The sequence below is a fragment of the Pyricularia oryzae genome, chromosome 3 (genome assembly GCF_000002495.2).
Source record: "Pyricularia oryzae 70-15 chromosome 3, whole genome shotgun sequence".
Classification (NCBI taxonomy): domain Eukaryota; kingdom Fungi; phylum Ascomycota; class Sordariomycetes; order Magnaporthales; family Pyriculariaceae; genus Pyricularia; species Pyricularia oryzae.
The window spans coordinates 1,253,187-1,270,242 of NC_017849.1; the positions used below are offsets into that span (position 1 = coordinate 1,253,187).

The window sequence follows — 17,056 nt, forward strand, 5'->3', positions numbered from 1 at the left end:
GCAATAACGGACGTTGACGGGTCGAAACCTTGATGCGATTTCAGCCTCAAACGCTCCTGTTGACCTGGTAATCAGGCCATGAGCAGTTGTCGTTCTGAGCTAACCCCTGCCAATGCATCAAAAGAACCCCATAACTTGGATTAAACATCCGCCATGCATTTGTCATTCCCGCTTTACCAATCAGCCTTGAAAAGAATCGGATGAACAATGCCCCCCGTTCACTGTCGAGAAGTTACCTTATTGATCGGATCATGAGCTAAAGTATATATACTTAGACCTATAAGCCCATTCCCCCTCATTCCCCGCGATGATGGCGTTCATGTGCGGAGAAGGACTCGACTCGCACTCGCAGCCCCAACGAACCTCGATAAGCTCTATCTTCACTAGTCTAGTCTAGACCCAGTTACAGTAGCACTCAACTATCTCCCCTCCCTCATTCCCCAATCTTGGATTGAATAACACATACATACCCCCAAGACCAAACCACCAGGACCACCCTCTCCCATAGCAAAACAAACAGACCAAAAAAAAAAAAAATGTCCAGCTCAGGAGTCAAAACCTACGCCCTCGGCGACTTCAAGCTCACCTCGGGCGAGGTTCTCCCGGGCGCCTTCATCGCCTACGAGACCTTTGGCGAGCCCACCAGCCCGGCAATCATCTACCCGACGTGGTACTCGGGCCGCATCTCGGACAACCACTGGCTCGTGGGGCCGGGCAGGGCCCTCGACCCGGCGCGCTACTACATCGTGATCCCGGCGCTGTTTGGCGGCGGGCAGTCCTCCAGCCCGAGCAACATGCCGCACCTGCGCGGGACCAAGCCCTTCCCCGACGTCACGTTCCGCGACAACGTCACGGCGCAGCACCGCCTGGCCACCGAGCACCTGGGCATCGCGCACGCCCGCGCCGTCTTGGGCTGGAGCATGGGCGCCGCCCAGACGTACCAGTGGCTGACGCAGCACCCCGGCTTCATGGACCTCGGCGTGCCCTTTTGCGGCAGCGCAAGGACCAGCCTGCACAACCAGGTCTTCCTCGAGGGCGTCAAGAGCGCCCTGCTGGCGGCCAAGGGCGCCTCGTCTGCGGGCATCTGCGCCGGCGAGAGGAGCGCCGCGGGCGGCTATCGGAACTGGACGGCCGAGGAGAGGGAGGCGGGTCTCAAGGCGCTCGGGAGGGTCTACGCCGGCTGGGGCTTCAGCCAGGCTTTTTACCGGGAGAAGTTGTACGAGGGGCTGGGGTACAAGAGCTTGGAGGATTTCATGGTCGGGTTCTGGGAGGCGTGGGCGTGCTCAAAAGGTTTGTTTCGGTGATCGTTCTCCTTTGCCATCTCGACTGTAATATTCAGAGGCCCCCACGGGTAAGTTGCAGCACCCGGCTGACCTCCATTTCATCACTAGATCCGGAGAACATGCTCGTCATGCTCCACACCTGGCAGGCTGGAGACGTCTCCGCCCAAGAGCCCTACGGCGGGAATTTCGAATCGGCCATGAAGGGCATCAAGGCCAAGACCTTGGTGCTCCCTGGGAAGACGGATCTGTACTTTCCGCCCGAGGACAGCGAGTACGAGGTTCAATGCATGAACAAGGGTGTCGGCAAGTGCATTGCTTTCCCATCGATATGGGGCCACTGGTAGGTATTGCTTTAAAGAGTGTAAAACGAAGAAACGAGGCTTGGTACTAACATCATTATGTCATATCCAGGGCTGGAGGACCTGGAGACAACAAGGTCGACGTGGATTGGCTTGATGAGAGGCTAAAGGTTTTCTTGGGCACTGGTGAATTCCCATGAATGGCCAGTCTTATTTATCGTCACCAGCTGCAATGTGGCTTTGTGAGTTTAACATAATACATAGTATATGCCGGGAGACAATATTCTCCCAATTATTCACCGTCTAACAGCTGCGATGCGTATTGCACTACATATATCCTTCGAGCGATGCTGACAATTCATGCTTGAATATTGATGCCAGCACCATGGTCAGCATACGACACTGAAACGGGAATCAGCCCTGCGTTGGTAAAACTCCCTCAGACTGTAAGCGGCTGAACCCAGACATTTCATGTCCTCTACGGAGACTTAGCCCTGGTGTATGCATCCAAAAAGAGCGTTTTGCTCACAGCTATCACGAGACAGATTTCAGGCACTTGTATGCTGAGCATATGATCAATAGCCATCCACCAATCGCCCAAAACATAGCAGCAAGAAGAGTGTAAATCGAGAGCAGGGTCAGGCGCGCTAGTAAGCGGAGACATGCATTACTGTCTGGTGGATACTATCGCACTTAGCTTGAGGAGATGATCTTCTCCATTTCCTTTGCATCCTTGACCGCTGTAGTCAGGTTATCATAACCATCCTTGGTGATAACAACGTTATCTTCGATCCTGCACAGTGAGTTAGTACATATCACGTTTCAGACCTAGAGTGTGTCGTCACATACCTAACACCTCCAACATCCCAGTACTTATCCAAGACCGCGGCGTCGATATACTTGGAGTGTTTCTCATCCTTCAGATAAGGCTCAATGATGAAGTTGCAGAAGTAGATCTGAGCACAGACAACAGAAACTTCGTCAGTAAAGACATCATACTTATACTGTCACTTGGACACAAAACTTACGCCTGGCTCGACAGTAATCACGCTACCGGCCGGGAGCGTTCCTCTGACCCTCAGGTACCTAAACATGGAGTCCTTGTCCTGGTAGTTGGCATTGCCGCCGGTGTCGTGCGTGTCCATGCCGAGGTAGTGGCCCAGCCCGTGCGGGAAGAAAGCAACACTGGTCCTGCTCTCGAGAATCTCGTCGACGCTAAACCCCTTCTTGAAAATGCCGGCCGCCAGCAGCCCCTCAATGGCGACGCGGTGCGCGTGGATGTGCACGTCGTCCCACCGCACGCCCTCCTTGAGCATGGCCAGCGTCTCGAGCTGCATGCGCAGGACCGTGTCGTATATGGCGCGAGACTCGGGCGTGAAGCTGCCCGAGATGGGAAAGGTGCGAGTGATGTCGGACGCGTAGCAGTTGAGCTCGCAGGCGGCGTCCAGCAGCAGGTTGAGCTTGCCGGCGGTCGGCTCGTCGTTCTTGACGTAATGCAGCGTCGCAGCGGCGCGGCCCGCGGCCACGATCGAGTGGTAGGCCATGTGGGGGGCGCCACGGCTGATGCACTCGGCCAGGAAGGTGGCGTACAGCTCGCGCTCATTGCTGACGTGACGAACACGCTTCAGGACAGCAAGGTGGGCGGCGCCCGAGATGTCGTTGGCCTTGGCAATGAGGGCGATCTCGTAGTCGGACTTGACGACACGCGCGCGCTCGATGGCCGGCTTCAGGACGTCAAAGTTCTTGGCTCCGAAGCCGAGAAAGGTTATGCTGTCCGAGACCTGGTTCGGGATCGCATAGACGGTGGAGGAGGGGGCCGCTTCGGCGAGGCTAGTCAGGGCGGCGTTGACTTCGTGGGTGTAGCGAACCTCGTCGACGTCGTACTTTTGCAGCGCCTCCAAGGCGGACATGGGCAAGCCCGACCAAATGACGGACTCGGGGTCAACAGGTGGGATGTAGAGGGTTGAGCGGGAGGTGGCGATGTCGTAGGTCAGGTAGCAGTCCGGGAGTTCGCAGCCGGTCAGGTAGTAGAAGTAGCGGCGTTGTCTGTTGCCATTGACTGCTCAGTTTTGATCATGTAGGGCGTCAAGGTCTCAAGTTGCGTTTTCTTGGTCGTACCGGAAGTGCTCCTCGCTGTCATTATCCTCAATCATCTTTGTCTTCTGTCCCTCCAGGTAAAGAACTCCGCTGACGTCGGGCTGGCTGGATCGGATGACCTCGACCACGCGCCTGGCGTGTTCCTTGGCGGGATACTTGCCCTTGAGAACATCATCGTAGTTTTTGGACGCCATCGTTAGCGCGCGGGTGTCGTAGCGACGGAAGGTATGGAGGGGCAGTTGTGAAGCCGAGGCTCTGTGGGGTTGAGAGAAACTTTGTGGTGATCGGAGTGACGCGGTTGAATATGTGGCGCTTGTCCAGCACGCGAACGGCGCAAAGTTTGTCGAAAGTCGTGGTTGTGGTCTTGTGTGGGAGAGAGCTCGTCGTGGATAAGCGCTCAAGATGGAGCGCAGCATGTGCATCTGAGCTATGTACTGGTGCGGCGTGCGGCACCAAACCAATTGGGGCAGTACTCTCGCTGTATGAGGTGCCTTATCTCGGTGTCTGTAGACTGCCGAGCTGCTTTGTCACCAGTCAGTCGTAGCTTGTGTTCCGCAAATTTGCCCCGCTACATTAGAACCCTGTTCCTCTGAACCAAGGGATGTGGAGTGATATGAGGTCAGAGCGGCGGGGTAGCTTGCCGATGCTGGCCGACGGCCCTCCGCTATAGCCTGGTTATCGTAGACGCTAAGAACGAATATCCATCGCAAGCATAGGTACCTTACTCAAATACTGAATGAATCCATGCATACCTACAGTTAGTTCTGCAGAGAACATACGCCTTCTGACCGTTGCATGGAAAGTGAAAAGAGTCGAAAAGCACATGCATCATGGGGTTTTATTTGAACAATAGCCTGCCTAGAAAGGATAGTTGATTGAACAAATACTCATCGTGCGCTAATCCCAACAGTACCAAATGTTGTTGTTGCCCTTGGTCTGTCTCCACTGGGCAGAGAATAAGATGCTTGTGGCTTAAAGACCCTTGAAACGCGAAACTTGACCAAGAAGACACGCTATGCTGCTTTTTTCAATATATGCCATCAATCGGATAACAAAATGCACCAGATTTTCATCATAAGCCAGTCACATTCCCAGCCGTTCATAGACGATCTCAGCAGCGTCGGACGCAAACCCTGCTGCTGGATCATACCTCACTGTCGCCCGAGGCCGCCTTGGGCCTCCTGGAAAGGTTCATCTCCAGGCCACCGCCGCCGTCGTCCGCGTCGGCGGCAGCCGTCTGCGACCCGTCCTCAACGTAACCACCTCCCAGCAGAAATCCGCTGCCGCTGGGGCTCATGCGCGGGTCCGGTGGCTTCCGCATGACGTTCCAATGCCTCCTCATCTCGTCCTGGCCAACGACCAGCTCGAAGCTGGCGAGGAAGCAGAAACTAATCTCGAGCCGGGCCAGCTCCGACGCCGTGACGCCCCCGACCTGCGCAAACCGCCTGTGCGAGTAGCAGCGGTCCTCGAGCGCCTTGTTGGCAACCCGCAGGCCGGCCAGGAGCAGCCGGTGCGCGTTCCGCCGCGTCACGGCGATGGCGCGCTCGTCCACCGCCAGCCGGTGCAGGTACAGCGACGTCGCCAGGTACACGCCCGTCGACGCCGGGCAGAAGCGGTGCAGCCGCGCCAGGTAGTCGGCGATGCCGATGGGCGGCGGCTTCTTGGAGTAGAACTTGCGCGTGATGACGCTGTGCTGCACGTTCACCGGCTGCGCGTTGTCGCCCACCACCGTGTACGGCTCGGGCGTCGACGGGGGAGGGTGTGCGCCGCCGCCCCCGCTATTGGTCTCTGGTGGCGCGTCCCGCAGCATGACGCCGTCTATGCCTGTCCCTGCCTGCTGCGTCGCGGCTCGACTGTTTTCCCTCGCCTCCGCGGCCCGCTGCGCCCTGGCCTCCGCCTCGAGCCGCAACCGCACCAGCGTCCTTGCCGAGTGCGAGCGCACAATGTCCTGCTTCTCCGCCTCCATTCCGCGCATCCGGGGGGCCTCGGGTCTCTCGGGGGCGGGGCTGGGTGGTATGTCGCCGGTGGACTGGACCAAGGCTTCGATGCTGGAGCCGAGCAGGCGCATGGCCGCGGCGGGTGGTATGCTAAAAATGTCATCGTCGAGCTCGTCTAGTAATTGCTGTTCGGTGCGCGGGGACGACAGCGGCGGCGACGATGTTTGTGTATGTTCGTCGGTGGAAAAGTGGACGTCGTTGGCCGGGTCCGGCGGAGGAGGCGGTTCCTCGGGCGGCGAGGGTGATTTTGATCTCGGCGGCGTCGAGTGTTGTAGTGGTGATGTCGTCGAGGTGGCCGCTGTCACGCCATCGGCTTCTGGGCGGGGAGACATGTCCCCTTCAATTCTTGACGCTAGCGTTCGTGCCGCTCGCTTCTAGAGTGCGACGGCAGTAAATCCTATCGTACTCGGCAGACTGGTCGGGGCACGAAACAGCTGAAATCAACCCTAGATCAATTCGTCGGGCGATGGTTGATGCAACACTGGGGTTGGGTAGTAAACGAGGCGTCTGCCTACGTCGGTGCAGATGCCGGGTCGGTCGTACGGTTCAGGGCCCTGGTGGCTCCGAGATGCTTTCTAATTTGGCGGCCCCCACACTCATGGTCTCGTGGTCGTCTCGACTTTTTTTTTATTTTTGTTTGCTTCAGCAGTGCCGAATAATGTCCGAAAGGATGAGGTTTGGAAATTTTCAATGATCCAAACCGCCGGGGGCCACGCTGGGTGGATGTTGTTCTGGCTTTGCTTTTGTGACTGATGTGGCTTGTTGCATGTGCGTTTGTTTGTTTTGCTGTACTTTTCTTCTTCTTTAGTGACAAAAAAGGGGTTTTTAAACCACAAATCCTTGGTCCCGTGTCGCGTGAGGAAACTTGAATTCTGTGTTGGCAGACTCAAAATGCCTGTGCGCAAGACCGACGCTGGGTGCGGGGCATTCGACAGGGCTCCGGGATTAGCGCTGTTGGCGGGTAAAGATCCCGACGGCCAAGGGCGGGCTCTGTAGGCCCTGGGCTTTCCCGTTCTGGAGTCAATGACAAGAACAGAACACGTGTGGGTCAGATGGCACATATATACCTAGGCAGGTCTTGCTGGTTCGCATCCAAGATTTCAATTGTCGGAAGCTGTCATTCTAAACTTATGATCATACATCTGGTGTCAATTAGACGCTCGGACGGACCTTAGCAAGAACTGTGACGGAAGCCAATTTATCTACAGCAAATGCAGGGCCCGCGGAGTCGGGGCATCCCGCAGTTCACGACAGGGCGGCGCAGGCAAGCGAACCGTCTTTCGGCAAGGGCCTCGCTTGTCTTGCTGTCCAAGAGTGGCGAGTTTTTTTTTTTTTCTCTATCCGCCTTGGTGAAGATGGTCCAGGTGCAGTGCCAAGGGGCTTCAGAGTGATGATGGTCGCTGAACCCGATAAGTTCGAGTGATGACATGCTCTGGGATCGGTTGGGGTGGCGACGGTGTTGTCGGTCAAATACAGACGAACGTATTAAAAAGACGGGGTACAAGAAACCCCCGAAATTTAACTGTATCCATACGAATGATGATCAGTAGATGCCCAATTTCTAACACCACTAGCAGCATCGCAAGTTTTGGCGTGATTTATTCATCAAGGCTTAGAGATTTCCTGGTCATTTGAATGCACCTCTACAGAGTAGCATGCGCTGGCGAGATGAGTTTTCAATGATAACCAAGGCTAGACTAGTTAAAACGAACAGCAGTCAAGAGGCTATGTTTGGTCCCAACTTTTTACAGTGTAACTACCATAGACTATAATAGCCCTGTTGTCGGCATTTGCGGTTCAGAATTATGTTCGTCTGGTCTTTCTCTTCGCAGCCACGCGTCTGGCCAGCGGGATTCAAGGGACTGTGCGACAGGGCAAAAACAAAAATCCACTTTGCGGCAGATTGATTGTTTTCCGCATTCAAGGGTCTTTCGGACCGAGTCTGGGCAATTGTCCCGGTTACGATTCCAGCAACACCATGCCCAAAAAGCCCATAAAATGAGCTCTTATGAGTAGTTGCCTCTTGCACAACATCTTCTTGGAACTGTTTTGCATCAGAGATCAGTCCACTCTAGAGGAACTTTTATCCCATCTAATGTACTCGTACGATTCTGGGTAGGACTGCATTTGCTGCCCGCAGCCAAGCACAAATTATCAGACGAGCAAGCACAAAATCTAGACCAGTCTATACCAAAAAAATGACTGCCCATCAACAAAGCTGGTAAAATATTTAGCTTCCAGGGACGACCTTGCAGTCCAGCACGGCCGACATGCCACCATTGACCACCTTGATTGCCTCGGCCAGCTTGGCCTCAAAGTCTGCCGCCTTGTCCACCCTCGCCGCAAACAAGTCGCCGTCCGCTGCGGCCTTGGCGATTCCAGAGTAGTCCGGCACTGGGTCGAAGGAAATGTTGAGCTCCTCGTGCGTCGCCGTCGACCCTTCGCCATCCGGGTGCACCAGGAGGAGGGACCTCTTGGGTGCGTGCCAGCCTGATATTGCGCGCGCGCGTTAGTAAAGATTGCAACAACACACCTTTGATTTAGGAATAAAAGCCCGTCGGGGTCTACTCACCAGCATTATTCAGGATGATGGTCAACACCGGGATGCCATATCGCTTTCCGATCCAGTGCACGCTGGATGGGACGCTGAAAAGGAACGTTCCGTCGGCGACAACCTGGCACACAAACTTGCCCTTGCCCTTGCCGCCGTTGATGGTGTCGGTGGCGAGCTTTAGGCCCAACGCGGCACCACCCGACCATCCAAGACCACCGCCTCCGCAGTTGTACCACGAGCCTGGGAGGATGGGCTGCAGGGCGTCATGTGTGAACAAGGTGTTGGTCACGGCCTCGACTGCAAAAATTGTGTCCTCGGGCACCGAGGCCCTCACCTTGCGGCAGACGTAGCCAGCTCCAAACGTCCCGTCGTCGTGCGGTTTGCAACGCGCTTCGATGGTAGCCAGCAGCTTGCTGTGGCTGCTCTCTCGGGCGGCGGCCTCCGTCTTGCTTGTGATCAACGCCTTGTTCGCCTTTAGGTGTGCAGTGAGCTGCTGCACGACCGTAAAACTACAGGCCCTGTATCGCCCCTCGGCCGAGACGTAAAACACCGGCATCATCTGCTTGAGCGGGTCCGAGTCAATGTGGAACACGCGAGCGTCGGCGCGCGGCTTGCATTGCGTTGGGATCCAGGGAACGTCGACATCTAAGAGGATGATGACGTCGGCCGTCTCGATCTCGGGCGCGGCGCCGTATTTCAGGCCCAGCCAGGCGGGATGGTTCGCCGGGAAGCTCATCTCGCTGCCGGCAGTGTCGAGGATCTGTAGAGCGGGCACGGTATCGGCGAGCTCAACAAGGGCAGCAGGGACCTCCTGGTTACGGGCAGCATAGCCTACGATGAGGATGGGCTGCTTCGCACCGCCGAGGGCCTCGGATATGTTCTGCACCGCCTTGGCCGGCAGTGCGCCCAGCTCGATCGGCTCGGCAAGCTTCTTGTCTAGTTCGTACGGATTGATTTCCTCCTCCATGACCTCCCTCGCGCCGTACAGGTACACGGGGCCCTGAGGCTGGCTGGTTGCGAACTGCAGAGCCCTGGCCACCATCTGTTTCACGTTCTTGCCCGTCTTGAGCTCCGCACTGTAGCGGCAGTACTGGCTAACGATCTGCTTCTGATCGGGCACGTCCTGGATCCAGTGGATGAACTCGGTACGGGACCCGCGCATCTCGCCCTCGATCGTGAAGGGTGAAAGACCCGCAAAGACAAGTACAGGTGCCCGTCCGGTTGATGCGTTGTGCACCGCCGCTCCCAGGCCCTGGGTTCCGACGTCGACGTGAACAATGACGCACTGGGGTTGGTTTGTTAGGCGGGCGTAGCCATCTGCCATGGACATGGCGACCATCTATATTATTTTGCACGAGGTTAGCCCAATCCGTCCATTTTCCACTTCTCAAGCAAAGACCATTGTTGTAAGGAATTCTTACCTCGTTGGGACATGTTATGATTCTCGGGAATTGGCCCTTCTTTTCGCGTGTGCCCTTGACCATCGCCTCGATGATGCTTGGGTGGTCAGAACCGAGGTTGACGAAGCAATGGGTGACGCCGGCCTCCCAGAGCGCCTCAAAGAAGGCAAATGATGTTGTGTACATGGTGGGCAACTTGGAGGGCTGCAAGAAGCAGCGGTCGCGTTGACTGTCTCAAAATTCGAGGGTTCCAGTACACAGCTGTACAACTGGAATTATATATACGGGGTTCTGAGGGGTCCTGTTTCGGAGGCAGGAATGTTTGGAGATGTGAGGGGCGTATTTGCTGCAGCTCGGCAAATAAACTACCGAGATTGGTCTCGTGCCGGGGAAACAAGATTCCAGTGTCGAGCTGTCACTGGAGCAGACAGAAAAGGTGAGGTTGAAGTGGGGAGGGTGAGTGATTCTCCCTGCAACACAGCTCTACGCCAAGCTGTAGTAAGGGTGGTTGTGGTGGAATATTTGAGTTGGGACCGGAACAGCCTTTTGGGGTTCGAAAGCCAGTCCAGGCTAACGTGGCTTGGCTTGTTGACGGTGTCGGAGCGCCGGTCGACCTCGGCAATTGGTGTTAAAAGGTCCGGGCGTTTTCAAGAGAAAAGTAGTGGGAAGAGATATCTCCAGAGTTCGACAATGCCAATTCTTTGCCCGGGAGGCACTGAAATATAAGAGATTACTGCCGGCAATCAACGGATTAAGTGCCGTGGAGTGACCAGGTATAATACAGCAATCGGAGTTGCCATTTGGAGAACCAACAGTGAGGTAATCAGTGGGCACATGATGGAACTCGACCCCTGCTCCTACTGGCAATTGGCGCGGGGTACTAGTCAGGCAAGAATAGGGATCCCCGCACCCCACCAGAGTCCGAAGCTCAAGGCCAAATCGATTGATTTTGACGTTGACATTCGGGACGGGGACAGAGGTTTTGAGATTATTCAATCCAAATTTCAGATCGATGAGCTTCCTAACTTTCATGCTAGAACTGGCCTAGGTCATAATTGATTCTAATCATTGCGTTCTTACCCCCAATGCATTACACATATATTTCTCTTTTGACAACCCAGAAGTCCTAGCAGACCGTCCGAATTGGTTCGATTCCCCACAACATGATCATTATCATTAACACCATGGAGACGGGTATCCACAGCCCTGCACGCCCTCCAGCTTGTCACGCCCTTCAATTGACATAGTGGCATCCGGAAACTACGAAGCTGGATTGAGATACAATGCACGCGGATCAACGGTACATGCTATCAGTGGTACTAGGCCAGGATGGAACTAATCTTGTCACGACACGAAGCCGTATGGAATCCATGTACCCTGCTGACAGCCGGCTATTCGCGGCTTCGAAAGCTTCAGTGAGTTTCTGCTATAAGAAGACTTGGTTCGTTAAAACCTAGGCAACCTAGCGAGTCCAGAACTGTCTCACCAATCTAGTTCGAAAGCTAGTTTTCGGTACGTAAAAGGAATGATTCTCCCACCACCAACCACTACAGTATTTCTACCGAGTTGCATCCGCATCCATCATCTGATGTGTCACCCATACTTGCATCCATGGGAAGGAAATACCAACAGCACAACATTATGCATAACGTCGACAACAGAAAACCCGACAGCAAGTATATGCAGTGTACTATTGATTGGTTGACGATACCATTCAAGCAAGTACCCGTACCCAGTGTTCTTACTAAACCTGGACTACTACCTGTTTAGACAGCGAATTCGTGGAGAGGGCAAGGATGTGTCAGACCTTTGAATGACATTTTATGGCAAACTAAAGTGGCATATCAGGTGAACAATGAATGCATGAAAACAGCACTTATGAAACGTGTTTGCTGTAGCTAGGATCATCTTCCATCACCGGGCTGCCTTGAAAACATTACTGTTTCCTTGCCTGGCCGGGAATGTGCCAACTAAGAACCTTGACCAGAAAGCTTCTGACCAGTACACCGGTTTTTTTTTCTTTTAAGAAAGGTATTCAGGCCGTGATGCGTTGCAAACACTGGTCACTCAAAAGTTCCTTCTTTCTTTTGCCAGCGGACAACTTTAGTGAGCAGCTAGTTCGGTTGGATTCATGTATCTTACTAAAATGAAGCTTCTGTTGTTCGCTGGATATATTGGAGAAAACATAAAAAGCAAACCGCTCCCAATGCGTTTACAGCTTGTTCAGTCCCAGCTCAGCAGCCTTGATCTGCAGGGCCAGGAGCCTTGAAAAGTACCGACAGAGGGCGAGGTTGCCGCCCATGAACCAGAACCCAGGATGTCCACTCCTGCTCCAGATGGTCCTGTGCTCGCCCTTGTCGTCGAAACCCCAGACGTCGTCGACGCGATCCGCAAGGGCGTCGCCAAAGATGGCCCTAGCCTCCCCCCTCATGTTCAGGTAGCCGGTGGCAAAGACGATCTCGTCGGCCTCGAGTTTCTGGCCGTCAGCGAACAGGAGGCCGTCGGCTTGAACCTCGCTGATCTCGCAGCCCTGCTTGATCTTGATCTTGCCGTCCGCGACGAGCCGGCTCGCCCCGACGTCCATGTAGTAGCCGCCTCCCCGCTGGAAGTACTTGATGAAGAGCCCGCACGCCTCGGGGCCCATGTCGACCTTGAACCCGGCACGCTCCAGCGCCTCGAGGATCTCGCGGTCTGCCTCGTTCTGCAGCGCCGTGACGGCCCGCTGCGCCGCCTTGAACTGCTCAAAGGGGTACGAGTAGAGCACGACGTCGGCGTCCTCGGTCGGGGGTCCGCCCTCCTCATACAGACCCGCCAGGCCGATGTTGACGATGGCGTTGGACCCGATGACGCACGTCGACGACCGCTGCACCATGGTGACGTCGTAGCCCTTGCTGTAAAAGTCCTGCGCAATGTCGTGGCCCGAGTTGCACGACCCGACCACCACGGCGCGCTTCCCGGCCGAGTTGGGCGTCGCGCCGGGGAACTCGGACGAGTGGCACAGCCGAGTGCCCTTGAAAGCGTCCATGCCCTTGATCTGCGGGAAGTTCTTCTTGCCCGAGTGGCCGGTCGCCTGGATGATGTGTTTCGGCCTGACCGTCCTGGTCTCGCCCGCCCTCTCCAGCTTCACCGTCCACTCCCTCTTCTCCTCATCCCAGCTCGAGTCGGCCAGGTTCGTGTCCGTCCATACGTTGAGTTCGAGGAGGCTGACGTAGGCCTCGAAGAAGTCTGCAATCTTGTCCTTGGGGGTGAAGACGGGCCAGTGGTCGGGAAACGGTATGTACGGCATGTGGTCGAACCAGATCGGGTCGTGTAGGACGAGGTGGTGATAGCGGTTCCGCCATGAGTCGCCCACGCGGGGGTTGCGGTCGATGACGAGGGTTGGTACCCCTTGCATTTGCAGTCGTGCTGCGACAGAGAGGCCAGCTTGTCCGGCGCCTATTGGTTTTTGGTCATACATGTCAGCTCTGTTTCCAGCCGATAATGAACACTACAGTAGAAAGAAAAATGCACTTACCAACAACCAGGACCGTAGGCTGTTGTTCTCCAAATCCTGCAGCAGCCTCCCGCCTCTCACGCCAGTTCGGCTCATCATGCGTCCCCTTGTGCTCGACTCCCTTTGCCCTTCGGGCCCTGACCGGCTCTGGGTGGCCGTCGATCTCGAGCAGCGTAGTGAACAGCGTCGCAATGTAGAGCTTGCCATCCTCGCCCTCCGCGAGACGAGCCAAGCCCCGACCCTTGCCGTTCTGCGCCTCGACTTCGACATGGAAGCCGATGCACTTGTGCGTCCCCGAGGCCTCAAACGCCGTCAACGTTGGCGACCTAAAGGCGCTGCTCCTGTCGACCGCTATCCTCTTGGGTAGCTTCACGTCCCCGCCGTCGTGGGGTATCTCGCTGGCCAGAAAGCTCCCAATCTGCCCCCGACCCTTGAGAGTGCGCATGACCCACGTCAGGCACAAGTGGTCGCGCCAGTAGCCGTGGCTGGCCCCGTCCGGGAGGAACAGAGCGGCCACGGCGTTGGCGTCCCCGGCGTCGAGGGCCTTGTTGAAGGCGCCGACGATGTCATCTGCTGCGGCGTCGACGTCCACGGAGGTGTTTTTGATGGTGGGGAACTGAGCCGCCGGGTAGTCGGTCGACCCTGGCTCGATTCGGTCGTCGGCGGGGAATTGTAATACTTCGGATGGAGACATGACTTGGGACGACGGATTTTTATACTCTTGGAGTGGAATTTGTGAGTGCAACAAGAGATGAATGAAAGCCAAGGCCACTGCTAGTAGTATATCTAAGGGAACATAAGTGATACTGAACGCAGCGGGATTGGTGAATGAGCAAAAACCAAGTTAAACTTTTATAAATTATTTAACTTTTTTTCCTGTTGGGAACACGGCCTATAAGTTGACCGGTAACGCTGCACAAAAGGCCATTCAAACCTCCGAAATTCGGATTGCAGCAACGAATGAAATACGCGCGGGGAAAGGGAAAATCCCGGCGTGCATCAATAGGAATTTTGAGGGGTCATTGCCTCTCGGCCTTTCATGGCAGCGCTGAAGCTTATTTGGTGATTTCATTTCATAATTCGCCGCGCAAAAGGCCGTCGCGATTTGCGCCGGTGAAGGGGAAAAAAAGACAGACGATACGTCGAGTTTGGGGCACGTATGCACAAAAAGAATAAATCAGCAAGACGGGTGGCGAGCTGAAGACATCAGTCAATTTCTTTGTGGCGAAACATCATAATCATGGGCTGGTAGTAGCATCAACTGTATACCTAGTCACTAGTTCTAGAACTAGGTTTGATTGCTCTACTAAGTAGGTATATATTGTTGCCCAGAGAATTTGTTCTCGGATGTACCAAGAGGGTAACCCGACAGCAACGAAGCAAGAGGCCAAGAACGCGGAGGCGTGGGTTCGCTGGGTTTTCGGCACGGGTGCGGGGTGCAGCAAATCGTGCGGAGGCGGGTTGCGATGCTGGTAGATTGACCAGCCACAACGGTAAACTAAAGTAGATTCTTTTCACAGCAGCAACGGATTCCCGGCGTTCATCAGACATAGGTGTGGTCGAACAAATACTTTCAATGCTGATGGCCTTTGTTTTCGGAAACACTATGGACAATCATTACCTAGTTCACCGATAAATTGGATACGAGATGTTGCATCACACGTGATGCTGTCACAGTGAATTTGATATGGTTTCGGGGGGTAGCAGATATATAAATATATATCCCCTAATAGACGGAAGTGAATGATTTACGGACTTCACTTGAGGTGTAGTAAAAAAAAACTGCACAGTACAACGAGTAAGCATGCAGCAGATTTGAGACTGCACGTGATAGTATCGTGGCAGTCTCCTGGCTAGGGCACAAATGTTTGTATTCTTCGGAAATTTTTGGCGCACACATCAGTTCCCACTGACAGGAGGCTCGCAGGTACCTGCAGCAGATGGGTAACCTTATTGTGACAATAATTCTTCGGTCTCAACCAAACACTGAAAGACGCATGCCAAACGTCTACTTACTCGAAATCCGGCTCAGGAAAGCAAACTCAAGTAGGCAAATCCATGTCCCAAGGAGACAAGCCTTGGCAGCTTTGATGCCAAGACGACTCGTCATGCAACGCCTCCCCTGCTTTGTCGTTCTGGAAACATCCGAGCAACTTACCTGATTGTACAGTAATTACGTGGTAATTAATCCGTTGTCAAACAGGGGCACAGAGGGGGCGGCGCAGAACCCCTGCTCTGGCATTGAGATCAAACTATCCGAACCATGAGAATCATAAACGAGCATAAACACTGGGCAAAATAGAGCGCTTGTCACATCACTCGGGCGACAAAAATGAGCAAAGATGTGAAGAATCAAAGCGGTGGTATTATTAAACTTGTAATCCTTCCTTCCTCGCCCTATTCCAACTACGAACACTTGATTAAGTCGTCCACAACTCGGTGTCACGTCGAATCGGTTGTCCCCAGGACAGACCGAGGAAGGTCGAAATCAAACAAAGCAGCAGGGTTGGCTTAGTTGACTCTGGAGTCCGTCAGTTTCTTGACAACCCTGGCACCGTCCTGGAAACCACCGGGAACTATGGCGCGGCAGAGAACGCCGCCGCGCTCCTTGATGCTGTTGTCACAGGCGAGCTTGGAGTCGGCAACACAGCTCAGGGAGGAGCCGCCTGTTTTATTTCAAATTTGCACAAGTCAGCAACAATTCTTGGGTTCCCAGGTTTGGTTGATGGCCTTGTGACAGGGGTACAAGGCTGCATGTGTATCAGGGTGTTTGTATGTTGGTAGGTAGGTACTTACAGGCGTTGCCTCCGGGCACGCACTTGCCTGCCTCGCCGGTCGCGCTGGTGCAGAGTTCCTGCTTCAGACTCTTGTTGGCGAAGCAGCAGGTGCCAGTGGCCTTGTTCTGGCGGGAAAAGATCTCGCTTCCGGGGGCAGCAGGGGAGGCGGCGGCAAGGGCGGCAAGGCCAAAGATGACGGTGGCGAAAGAGAACTGCATGTTGAATGATTTGGGAGGGTTTCGTAAAGACCGAAAAGTGGAGAAAAAAAGAGTGTTTAGTTGGTAATAATAGGAAACCGACCGGCGGTAGAGAATGGAAATTTGCAGAGGGTTGCGAGGAAGGAAGGTGGGAATACCGGGCTTGATTCTTTGGGATGATGGGAAAGAAGAGACTAGAGGTTATTTCGGGGCGAGGATCAACGGCTTTATACATATTTCCAAGACGAAGTGGTTAACTATTCCATGGCTGAGGTTACACTGTCGACGGCCACGATGGAGACGACCATCCCCTGGGGACGTCGAGACCAAGCGTGGGTATGATACGTGAACCAGACAATCAACGGTGGCTTGCGCGTTATGATTTGCAATGTTGCAGGGTAGGTGTGAATCCGAATGTGGAGGATCAAATGCTGTACCATGAGTTAGTTTATTGCCATGGCTGCGACTCAAGTGCAATCTGCATTGGTTCGTTGATTGTCTGTTCTTTCGTCGTCTGGTCGATCGGAGACCCTAGCCGAAAATGTCATCCTTGTGTTACTCCTATCCAGTGCTGTAACATTAGGTGGCAGAGTTACATAGTACAATACTAGGCCTACCTGTCTGCACCATGGACACCGTGGGCTAGACCAGCAAGTGGATCGAAACAATTGAGGCCGCAAAAGCAGGCCCAGTGACCATGTTTAAAAACTTGATGAATTCGCCACATTGGTCTCCAGGCAAGCAAGTTGAACCTCGAAGGCATGGAGTAATCGTTTTCAAAAACGTAGGATATACCTAATTTGTCAACTTTCCCGCAACCTAATTGTCCGTCAATTATGTTGCCAAAAAAGGTAGATTGTGAACTCGGAGCCCGGTCTTTTGCATCAACTGCTTTTTCGGTACCCACTTCTTCAGCAACGTCGATACCAGACAATCCCTGCCCTGCAACGACCCTCAAC

General features: G+C 54.4%; 6 protein-coding genes across 6 annotated transcripts; 1 reads left to right on the top strand and 5 right to left on the bottom strand.

The window, feature by feature from the left end:
* Positions 1–191: 191 nt before the first annotated feature.
* Positions 192–1,913, top strand: MGG_07627 (homoserine acetyltransferase). Its single transcript, XM_003711502.1, has 3 exons — positions 192–1,290; positions 1,392–1,623; positions 1,695–1,913. The coding sequence occupies exons 1-3, from the start codon at positions 537–539 to the stop codon at positions 1,780–1,782; spliced, it is 1,074 nt and encodes a 357-aa protein (XP_003711550.1). The 5' UTR covers positions 192–536; the 3' UTR covers positions 1,783–1,913.
* On the bottom strand, positions 1,406–4,198 carry MGG_13438 (xaa-Pro dipeptidase). The gene is made up of 4 exons (XM_003711503.1): positions 3,701–4,198; positions 2,611–3,628; positions 2,432–2,538; positions 1,406–2,375 (listed from the first exon to the last, which is right to left on the bottom strand). The coding sequence occupies exons 1-4, from the start codon at positions 4,099–4,101 to the stop codon at positions 2,276–2,278; spliced, it is 1,626 nt and encodes a 541-aa protein (XP_003711551.1). The 5' UTR covers positions 4,102–4,198; the 3' UTR covers positions 1,406–2,275.
* Positions 4,199–4,762: 564 nt separating this feature from the next.
* MGG_13439 (uncharacterized protein) lies at positions 4,763–5,747 on the bottom strand (the record flags this gene model as incomplete). The annotated part of the gene is made up of 2 exons (XM_003711504.1): positions 4,763–4,812; positions 4,835–5,747. The coding sequence occupies 2 exons, from the start codon at positions 5,745–5,747 to the stop codon at positions 4,763–4,765; spliced, it is 963 nt and encodes a 320-aa protein (XP_003711552.1).
* A 1,950-nt stretch (positions 5,748–7,697) lies between these two features.
* Positions 7,698–10,370, bottom strand: MGG_07628 (acetolactate synthase). The gene is made up of 3 exons (XM_003711505.1): positions 9,652–10,370; positions 8,249–9,569; positions 7,698–8,166 (listed from the first exon to the last, which is right to left on the bottom strand). The coding sequence occupies exons 1-3, from the start codon at positions 9,814–9,816 to the stop codon at positions 7,907–7,909; spliced, it is 1,746 nt and encodes a 581-aa protein (XP_003711553.1). The 5' UTR covers positions 9,817–10,370; the 3' UTR covers positions 7,698–7,906.
* Positions 10,371–11,410: 1,040 nt separating this feature from the next.
* On the bottom strand, positions 11,411–14,059 carry MGG_07629 (uncharacterized protein). The gene is made up of 2 exons (XM_003711506.1): positions 13,145–14,059; positions 11,411–13,065 (listed from the first exon to the last, which is right to left on the bottom strand). Exons 1-2 carry the CDS (start codon positions 13,815–13,817, stop codon positions 11,843–11,845), a joined length of 1,896 nt encoding a protein of 631 aa, XP_003711554.1. The 5' UTR covers positions 13,818–14,059; the 3' UTR covers positions 11,411–11,842.
* Positions 14,060–15,634: 1,575 nt separating this feature from the next.
* On the bottom strand, positions 15,635–16,118 carry MGG_07630 (uncharacterized protein; the record flags this gene model as incomplete). The annotated part of the gene is made up of 2 exons (XM_003711507.1): positions 15,635–15,789; positions 15,920–16,118. The coding sequence occupies 2 exons, from the start codon at positions 16,116–16,118 to the stop codon at positions 15,635–15,637; spliced, it is 354 nt and encodes a 117-aa protein (XP_003711555.1).
* Between the last annotated feature and the right edge of the window lie 938 nt (positions 16,119–17,056).